This window comes from Ixodes scapularis, unplaced genomic scaffold (assembly GCF_016920785.2).
Source record: "Ixodes scapularis isolate PalLabHiFi unplaced genomic scaffold, ASM1692078v2 PGA_scaffold4__175_contigs__length_147842914, whole genome shotgun sequence".
Classification (NCBI taxonomy): domain Eukaryota; kingdom Metazoa; phylum Arthropoda; class Arachnida; order Ixodida; family Ixodidae; genus Ixodes; species Ixodes scapularis.
In genome coordinates this window covers 77585451-77595828 of record NW_024609879.1, presented here as the reverse complement: position 1 = coordinate 77595828, position 10378 = coordinate 77585451, and the positions used below count along the sequence as shown (strand labels likewise).

The window sequence follows — 10378 nt, the reverse complement described above, 5'->3', positions numbered from 1 at the left end:
GCCTCCACTTCTCAAAATACCTGAGCTTCCACCTTACAGCAGTGCACCATGCGGGTCAGTGACGATCAGCAATAATCTTGATTCCAAGATGCAGTCTGAGCAGGAACATTGCAGTCATTAAGCAAAACTCCCCACTCATTGTCCTGGCACAGATTAGAGTGTAATTATTTATTTACATATATTGTACAGCCCTTTTCGGGTGACTTAAGGACGGCGTAGAGCATAAGGATTCATATAAGCTCTTGTCCGCCGTCGTTATTCGAACATCTTCCTTCGTATATCCTATTGCATCCCATTGCCTTTACGTAAAGTGATCTTACAAGCATTCCTTTTTACATAAAACTATCTTCGGGACGTAACATAAAAAACCGTGTTAGGCCCCAGCATTGTGCTGATGGTTACTGTAATCTTAATATCCGCTGGACATAATCTAGGCAAATTTCGAGAAACTTCGGTCTTCCCAAATTTCACGGGGTTGATAAAACGCCGCCTATAAGATTATCATCCGAGTGGTGTTACCGCCAGCCTTGCACCTCTGGCACGATGGTTAATTTATCGCACAACCAAGATTCCTATGAGCTCCATATCTATAAAAAATTGACTGCTTTTGTCGTTTTCGATAATGCTTAGGATGTTTTTGTTTATTTTATACCATATTGTTTTTTTCAGTAACTAAAATATTTAGCAAATTGTAGTTTAATATACGACCTATGTTGACGAGTGGCCTCATATATTATGTCCCAATGGTTAACTTTCTTTTTTCAAATGCAAAAACTAAATACAGCCTTGCTTCAATTGGATGAATTACCTCTCGTGTCAGCTTTCTAGGTGCCCTGTTGCAAAAACTTTCGTAGTTGCATTTATGAACAAGAATGATAAATATATCCTATTTTAATTATAGAAAACGTACATTCGAGCTAGTGGAGTGTTATGGCTGTGGAAACTGGCGACAAATGAAGAAACACATAAATGTTAAAACAGATAAAAAAAGTCGTTATTTTTGTAGTCTTCGGTCTCGTGTTTCCAGAATAATAATTTGATTGCTTGTGCGAATGAAAGTAAACAATATGGACTTTTAATATATTTTTTAGAAATATATACAAACGGATGTTTTATACATTCCGCGTTGAAATTGGGAAGGTACCTCGAATAGACAGTTGGTGCGTCCAGGTAACATTTTGTCGTGTCACATCTTTGGCCACACATGGTTAGGATTAGATAACGAATGAATCTATTCAAGTAGTCATACAAAATCTTAAATAAAGGTGATAACAATATAATAAACGACTGAAGTGCCCGAGCAAAACCGAATGTACTTGTGAGGCACTTTTTGCTCCTAGCAACTAGTATACCGATATACCGTGTGTGTATGTGATTTTTAAACGCTTTTGCTGATTTTAGAAATTCCTTAGCTAGAGTGGCATGAATGAACCCTTAAGAAACCAAGTAAAATGTAACAACTGTTGCGTTCAGAGACACTTATGCACGAGATCCTGCCATCCTTCTACCTAGTGAATGTCAAGATTGGCAAATATACAATAACGCTCGAAGAAACAACTAACAGGAAAGTGACAAGTTCTTTGTCTCACGCGTTGTGCGGAAAAGTCTGAAGTCACGGTCTTATCGCACAAGGAGACATTCTTGCTAAAGAATTATTTGTCGTTTCCGTCATCTGCCATGATATGGCATTTGTTTGACGCTTTACTTAAAAGTTAACACTCACTCGGTCACTTTGATAATGTGAAGAAAGTGTTCGACTATGCGAGGAACTGAAAGAAAAGAGATGAACTTGTGACTACATTACAGGTCGAAATAATCTTTGGGCTCTAAAACAGTTCTATAGCTCTAACCACGACTACGCGCAATCTACTAGGAATGGGCGAGTTGTTCTCCTCCTGCAAAGGTATGTGTTTACGAGGGCGCCCTGAACCACGCTAAAGTTTCAACTCTTTCCACATGATTGGTGTTTCTTAGGAAATGGGTTTTACTACTTCCCAATGGATGCCGAAGAGTTACATTAGTTGCTAATTTGTTGTGTTGCTCGCTTGACAAAAGAGGCCACAGTCCATCGAAATAGCAGAAAGAGACAATCGAAAAAAAGCTATTTATAGATCGACATCCTCAATTCTATTAACTTCCATTGCAGCGCAAACATGGCGTCGAGCCACTCTGTCGGCAATGTCTGCATAATCTTGACTACAATCTGATCCTTTACACTTCCGACAGAGTAGACTGCCCGGGGGTGAGACTCTTCGATTGACAGCGCCATTGTGTTGATGACGGCGTCAATCTTCTTACTGAGTGTCATATTCAGGGCCCAATCTAGTGATACCGTAAAAACAGAGTAGTCGTGGGCGCTGAAACTGCTGAGGGCTTCTTGAGGAACGTTCTTCAGGTCGGCCTTCATCCGTTCCAGGAGTACGCTAGGGTCGTTCAGCGCGGTGCTGCAAGAACAGTAGACAAGAAGAAAAGGGGAAAAAAAAGAGCGGATCGTTTAGGTTTGTTAATGTACTATTTTCAATACTCCGTCAGGCAACCATAACGACCACCATTTATTGGGCAGGAAGCGTGATTCCTATCCGTGCCCTCCCCGAACGGAAAGGCAGTACTTCTCTCCGACAGGAGGAAAGACGACTTCACGTTGCACGCTAACACAGCCCTTGCGTCCAATACAGGCTCAAAGTGCAAGAATAAAACTATGACGGACTCGAAGAATCGGCGCAGCAAGTGGTAGATTGCGCTCATTGTTGAAAAATCTATTTGAAAAATGTATCACAGATGGTCTTTGTTTCGTGTTACTGTCCAGTATATTATCATGTGTGATTATGTGCCACACAATCATTAATACAAGCCCCGCAAAAACAAGGTCGATTATGATGCAATTAAAGTCAAAGGTGCGAGCGAGCGCGCCTGGTCCTGGTTTGGAGATTTGTGTTTGTCCTTTGTCGCCCTTGTTCCCCTTCTCCAGTAATTATTTTTGTCAAAAGTTGATTGTGTTCTTCGGCTTCCGATGTAATGCGATAAAAAAGAGAAAAAACAGCAAGACATACGAAATAATGCATCTTCTTTTAGAAATATTCAGTACCTTGCTTAGAGCATTGGACGGCGGTCGAAACTCTCCTTACAATCGCATCTGTGCTTTCCGCGGTGTATGGGAATTTTAGACAGAGGCTGTGATTGAACCCATGAATGGCTCTGTTCGAGCAGTCTTCAGTACGCTTGCTCTCTTAAAATTGTGTCTCTTCGCTCGCAAGTTGCGGTAGTTCACACAAAAGGTAGGTTATTGGCGTGATATATGTCGTGATTTAGGATTTTTTTAGAATAGTATATCTGCCTCTTTAGTGGAACTCGGCTTCATAAAGCAATCACAACACTGATATTAATGGGGAATTAAAAAAAAATAGCAAGAGGTGAAATCAGATTCTCTTACAGTAGTTACATTGGCGTAGCTTCCCATTAAGAACTTTATGGGAAGCTTTACAATTTGCAAGAAAAATTAACCATTTCAGCTCGCTACCACCGTTGCTTGGCAAATTTTATTCGCTTTTATCATTAAACTGATGTTGGCTAGACAGGTCACATAATGTATGAGGAATAAGCAGTACTATATATATTCGTTAGCTTTTGTGAAAGTAGGTTTTCTCCTTTTGCCTAAGGCGGGTGAGGGCGAGCGCGAACTGAATGATTATTCAAGGAACATGATTTTCACACTGAGTTCGGGAGAAAAGAAGCTGGTCCAAAATCCCCATAGAATTGAAACTTTTCGCCGAGAAAGGCGCTTTGGTAAAAGCGCGTTCCCAAAATGCCCCTGGAGTATCTTTAAAGAGCCAATTGGCTCATCAGCTCTAGAGTCTAGTATGTGTTCTGGCGTATTTTGTACAGCTTGCTGGGCTGCATATTCACACCCAGCTACAGATGGTGTAATTATGAAAGAAATCGCACTTGCACCTGACGTCACTCCCGGTCACGTTACCAACCAGCGTGCTCAAAAACTACAAAATACAAAGCCACAATCTAAAAAAAGCCCGTGCGTCTGCTTTCCCGCCCAACACTCGGAAAACCAATCACCGCAATTTACGGAGGCATCTCAGCGAATGACGATGCCGAAACATATGTTTAGACCAAAAAACGCAGTCTGCGTTGTGACATTAAGCAATGCAAGCGTGACGTTTTGCGCTGCTTAATGTCAAACTCAGACTGCGTTTTTTTGGTCTAAACATATGTTTCGGCATCCTCACTCGCTCAGTCGCTTCCTTAAATTGCGGTGATTGGCTCTCCGAGTGCTGTGCGGGAAAGCAGGCGCACGGGCTTTTTTTAGAGTGCAGCAGGTCTCTGCGTCTGTGCGGGTGGCCCCCTTTTTTATATTCGCATGCAAGTGATAATTATTTAGCTTCCTCTTTTGTGTCGGTAAAGTGAAAAGTTATCAGTCGGCTCAGTTGACGACGGTACTAAAAAAAAAAAAAAAAAATTGGGGAAGTATTTGTGATAATAACACCAGCTTATTTTATTTTCCCTCTTCAGAGCCAACCCACGCCACCTGCTGGGACCAGTTGGGCGTTGGCTAGCCGACTTCTGGAGCGCCGGCTCGTCTATGTTCGAACAAAGATATTGCATTCAGAAATATTGGGTGCCTTTCGACTTTCCTTTGTGGTCCCGACCACTTTTCCCTAAGCAGTCGACCACGACATATAAGAGCTCGAAAGATCTGGAGAACGGCTTCCTAGCCAAGAAATGCATAGCGAACATAGAAGAAAACCGGGCGAATGTCTCCGACATTATTTCTGGTGGAGATTTTTGCCGAAGCAGCGTTCCATCATGGTCGTGTGAAAGCACCCTCTTGTTTGCCTGCATTGGCCCATAATACAACTCTGTTTCCGACTCGTGGAGCATAAGCTGGTACTCTATTTTAAATAATGCCAACCTTTATTTTGATTTTAGATGAGCCGGCGCTCGAGAAGTCGACCCGCCAGTGGGCAAAATGGCGTAGGCACCGCTGAGCGGCTTCCATCAAGACTAAACAAAGACCTTAGATTTAAATGTCCGAAATTCTTTCCGGATAGTACATCTTCAGTCCTGTCGTAAAATGACCCATATGCTCACTTCCGAATTATATTACCTCCAAAGATGGTGCCAAGGATAAATCGTTTACGTGCATTAAAAGAGGGAAAATGACGGAAGGTATCGCCTGCACGGCCGTAGACAACTAATTGGCATCGGCTTTCGTTTTTTTTTTTTTTTTTTTTTTTTGTTAAACACCGTTTGACAGCGTGTCGGGAAAAGATGTTAGGTGTAGGAAACCCATAGTGCCAGTAAAACAATGGCCACCATAGTGCCTATATCCATGTTGTTGTCATGCCGTTAACGATGGGCTTGTTGTCCGCCCGCCACTTACCGGTAACCAGCGGGTTCGATGGAGCATACTTGAACGCCGTAGCGTTGGCACTCTCGACGGAGACCCTCAGCCAGTGAGGAGATGGCGTGCTTGCACATGGAGTACACCACTGAGCCGGGACCGGTGAAGTGGGCTGCGTAAAGGTTCAGGTCACTGGCGGTGCTGCATCAAAGACGCGAAGTTCTCGTACGCGCCATTCGATGCATAGAGCATGCACATAGGGCGGTGATGTACATGTGAGACGTTCCTGTTCGCACTATATTACTCATCTAAAAAAATGCACCCTTTGCTAAATTACCCAAGCATGTAAGAAAATGCAGTGAACATAGGTACGCGCGCGGCACGTTCTCCCCCACCCTCTAAAAAGATTCGGAAAGAAAATAACCAAATTAAAACATCCATGGAACGCGCGTGAAAAGTTCGCTTTGTTATGAATTTTCGGGTTTTGAACAGTTAGGGATGATGACGCTGCAGCACTCGCAGCCCTTGTACCTACCATCTCGGCATTATTCTTGATGCTTGAGTAATTTGGCAAATGGTCTATTGTCAGCAGCACCTGCGGCGCTCCTTCTATAGTTTTAAAATCGGGCGAGATATACTCTAAAAGTGATCAGTGAATATCTCAACAATCAATTTGTCTGTTTTGTTTGCATTCACTAAAATGGTTTAGTTCTTAATGATGACTGCCCTCAAAATTAACAATTGAAATGCGACTAAAAAAAAAAGAGTAATACAAATATGTATGAACTAATGTTGGTTTCTATCAATCTCACTATAGCGGTGTCCCGCCATGTTATCTCCATCAACACCAGCTTACAACGAAGACAATGTCTAAAGCAAAGTTCACACCGTTTTCTTAATACAGAATTTGTTTTTGCTGCCGAATTTTCTTGTTTATTAACTAAGAAAATTAAATAAAAATAATACCTTGGCAACGTCCCTTTCAACTTAAGATTAAAGAATTCACCTAAAGTGAATTCCTCGAGATAACCGCCATGCAGAGCCGTCGCGAAGCACCATCACGAAGGATCGTCACGAGAAAATGTCATAATGAACCCTCACGGCAATTACCTCGCCAAATGTGGAGACGAAATTGATCGTCAAGTAATTATGTCACCCAACAAAGTTATAAGACCTCAAAACATTATGTTTTTGGTCCGCCATGCTTGGCGGGAAAATCGATATCGCTTGACGTGACCACATCATGCGACTCCGTCCCGTAGCGTCAATTTCTGTTAGATAGTTCTGCGAAGTGGTAGTTCGCGTTTAACGCATTCTGTGCTCCACGGTCTTAGCGTGAGTAAGCTTGACTCATTTTAAATTTGTATCGGTTAATATTAGATAAAAACATTCGTCCTAGATACCTAATTACTTCAATAGTCGAAAATCATCCCGTCAGATCCTCCCACCGGAACAGTGGCCAGGGTCAAATTTGGCGTAGACTATGAGATTCATAGCATATTTTAGTTATTAGAGTGTAGGTGGGTGACGCAGTTGCTGCCAGAAGTAAATATGCAGCGCTAAGGCAACGCGCGAAAACGAATTCACTTTGAAAGCGCAACGTCACGTTGATTTTTTTTTCGCGCTTGATTGAATGAGTTTTTGTGCATGTCCAATTGAAGAATGAAAGGGCCGTTGCATGGAGAAGTTGGTGATGTTCTTTTTTTTTTCTCCGTCATCTCTCACCGTCGGGTTAAGCGCCGTTCACACTCTTGCGACTGAGTAAGACCGAGAGAGACCAGACCCGTTTTTAAGCCTTTTGCGACTTCGTGGGACCGGATGCGATGCAGCGGAGCTGGTGCTAAGAGATCGCAAGAGGCTTAAAAAACGGTCTGGTCTCTCTAGATCTTACTCGGTCGCAAGAGTATGAACCCGCCTTTAGAGTACAATGCACAGGCGTTACCATATGAGTTCCACGTGTGACAACTGAAGAGCGTTTTCGGCTTTAGCTTTAAAATCAAGCTTCATAAAATCAGAATGAAAGAACGAATATATTATAGCCTGTTGACCCTTCAGAGATACTAAAGATTGAATTCTCTGGAAGAGACCTCAGTCATGTATTGTTAATATGGGCCCAGTTAATTTGGATGCTCACCGTATGGGCTAAAGTTCCAAGGCCAAGTGGTAAATGCATGAAGTACGTTTGTCTCATTATCGGAGAATTCACATTGCGAAGCATTTATGTTTTTGAACTCGAAAAAAAAAAGGGAGCGCGACTTAGTCCCTCCGGGGACCAAACGCGCTGCCACCACCATTAGTCGCCTGGGGGACTAACGGGGAGGGGAGCAAATTTCGCGCCCCTCCCGTTAGTCCCTGAAAGCTGAACCCGTAGGACTAACTTTTGAACCCACTGCGACTAAATGTTGCGCCCTTACCTTATTGATCACTGATTTTCGCCCTTAAAGGGCAACTCCACTCCATTTTTACAATTTTTGGGTTATGATCTCTTTAGTCGAAGCCGGCGACCCTGAATCACGAGATATAATTTGTTTTTCGGTAGTGTGTATAGTTTTGTAGATATCGCGAATGCAAGAATCGGTCCGGTGGCACGGCGAAACCGAAACTACCGGTTGAAGCAGCTTGGCAACACTGATACTAGTGGCGCGTCGTCGGCATGACCTAGTTCTAGTCCCGCGCTTCTGAGCCGACGCGCCGACAAGGTCGGCTCAGTCGCACGTGGAGTTTCAAAACAGAAGGTTAGGTGCACATTTTCTTTTTTTACCGCTTCACTTTGTTGATATGCATCAAATGTAGTAAGTTTTAGTGTGCATTTATAAATTTACCGGCCGAAAAGCAAATCCGACTGCTATAAATATGACGCGGTCGGTGCCGACGCAGCGTGACTGTATTTGTTTCTTGCGCGCGGACCGAGGAAACGAAATGGGAGATAGATGGACAGATCTATCCACAAGTGGTCTAAGTTGTTAAAGCCAAGGTGCCTTTATGTGCACGCTAGTTAGATCAGCCGCGACCTGCTGCGCCCAGCCGATCGTGGTGGAGCAGCCGGCGGACGGTACGCGAACAGCGACGGCACCGCATCGTTCTTCAAAGACGCCTGTTTCGTGGTGAAACCCGCAACAGTCAGCAGCCGCAGATCCCGTGTGTAGGTGTCAGACGTAAAGTGCTGGGAGCAGAGCTTCGCGTTGGAGCTCGGAGTCAACGGTCTTCCGAAGTCTATCCGGCGAACGGCACCGACCCACACCTTGTGCCTCTTCCGGTCTCTTGGGAACTGGTGGAACCGCAGCTCCGGGTTGCGCACCCGGTTTTGGTGCAACCCACAGCACTACAAATCCTGCTCGACATTGCCCAACGCGAGACCGGCAAATCTCTCCGGCTCCACGACGCGCGCGTGAGCGTCGAGCAGCACCGCTTCGCTCTCTTCCGCGCTGTCGCGGAAGCATGCTGGAATTAAAGCAACTGCCTGGACGCGAATAAAAATAGGAGAACACAGGATAATGTGGTAAACACCTCGTGCCGTCAGCAGAATCGCAGAACGCCACGGGAAACGAAGCATTCGCGGCGTCCATACGAGAGCGTAGGACTAGACCTACGTCATTGCCCAGTGTTGCTTCACTAGCTCACCCGGTGCCAGCGTTGCTCACCCGCTTTCGGGCCGCTAACCGAGCCGGGAGAACATTTCTAATATTGGTATTAATCAGTATCGCGGCGTCGGTTTGACGGGATATTTTGGGTATGACCGTATTTTGACCTCCTAAAGCGATATCAGTCATTTCGATAGGGTCGACTTTTTGAGTGGAGTTGCCCTTTAAGTATCCTGGTGGCTCTAGTTAACGTCAAATTAAAAATTGCTAAAAAATATGTTATCGCCGTGGGAGGTATTTTTCAAGCTCATTACATTCACATATGAAGAGCGCTTATTTTACATTTGCACACGTATTATAGGGTGATTTCAGATAAGATCGACCAAAGGATGGCTAGTCGACATTTTCAAATCAACTGATGTTTTTATATGTTATTGTCTAGTGTCTGGTATGAACGAATCCAAACTTAGTTTTGACTAGAAAAAATACGGGGGGACAGGAAAAATCGTAAGGCATGAGGTGGTGGACAGTTGCATTAACGCTCACTGATGGAGGGGGCCCGTTTGAGAGTGAATAACTAAAACGATAACATTAGGAGAACTCTAATACGTTTTAGGCGCAAACTATGGGTATAGCTTGCTTGTAATATAAAGTAATCATATTTATTTAAAATTTATTTATTTTTCTAAAAATTGACGAACGTGCCTGCTCGAACGACAAATGGCAAACTTTGGAGGTCTGTATCCCATGAAATAATTTAATCATTATGATATAATTTGCAGATGTTATTCTACTAATATATAGCTAATATTTAAAAAAAATAACTAAGGTATCTGTGTGATACAATAGTTAGGATATATTTAGTCAAACATGGAAAAAAAATCAAACAAAGAAAAATTCCGATGCGAATAAAAAAAAAACACCACCCTCGATTTTTTTTAGATTTAGGTAACCTGTTATACTCTATTTCGGCATTCATTTCCATTAAAAACATGTTGCATCATTTTCTTGAGAAAGAAGATAACAACTCCCCAAAGTAGGGTCCTTTTTCAAAGCCTACACTTAGCAGTGTTTTATACAAGAACTGACTTTCCAGTTTCATGAAACCAACACACATCTTTTATATATTTTTATTCAGATGAGGCCAATGATAACTAAAGAAATCGTTCACACACTTAAATTAAGGAAAAAATACTGTGTACAAAGAGGTATCATATTACGGACTAGTGATCCGAGAAAAGATCATGCAGCCATCGGCCACTAGGAACTTTGTTTACTTTATTCTCCTGCGACACTATATGCTATTTCCTCTTCCGCTTTACCTTCATCTCTCTCTCTCTCTCTCATATATATCCCTGATATATATCCAGAAAAAAAACATGTTCAAGCATTCCCTTTCTGCGTGGTAGTGTTCTGTGGCTAGCAAAAATCATTTCCTCGCTAA

General features: G+C 43.1%; 1 protein-coding gene across 1 annotated transcript in view; it reads right to left on the bottom strand.

Moving 5' to 3' along the window:
• Nucleotides 1–1963: 1963 nt before the first annotated feature.
• LOC8029407 (17-beta-hydroxysteroid dehydrogenase type 6) overlaps nucleotides 1964–10378 on the bottom strand; it is a 39762-nt gene continuing 31347 nt past the window's right edge. The window contains exons 4-5 of the mRNA XM_029978507.4: nucleotides 5393–5525; nucleotides 1964–2444 (exon numbers count right to left, since the gene is read on the bottom strand). Coding sequence (XP_029834367.2) covers nucleotides 2102–2444; nucleotides 5393–5525 — 476 coding nt within the window. The 3' untranslated portion in view covers nucleotides 1964–2101. The remainder of the gene's footprint in view (nucleotides 2445–5392; nucleotides 5526–10378) is intronic.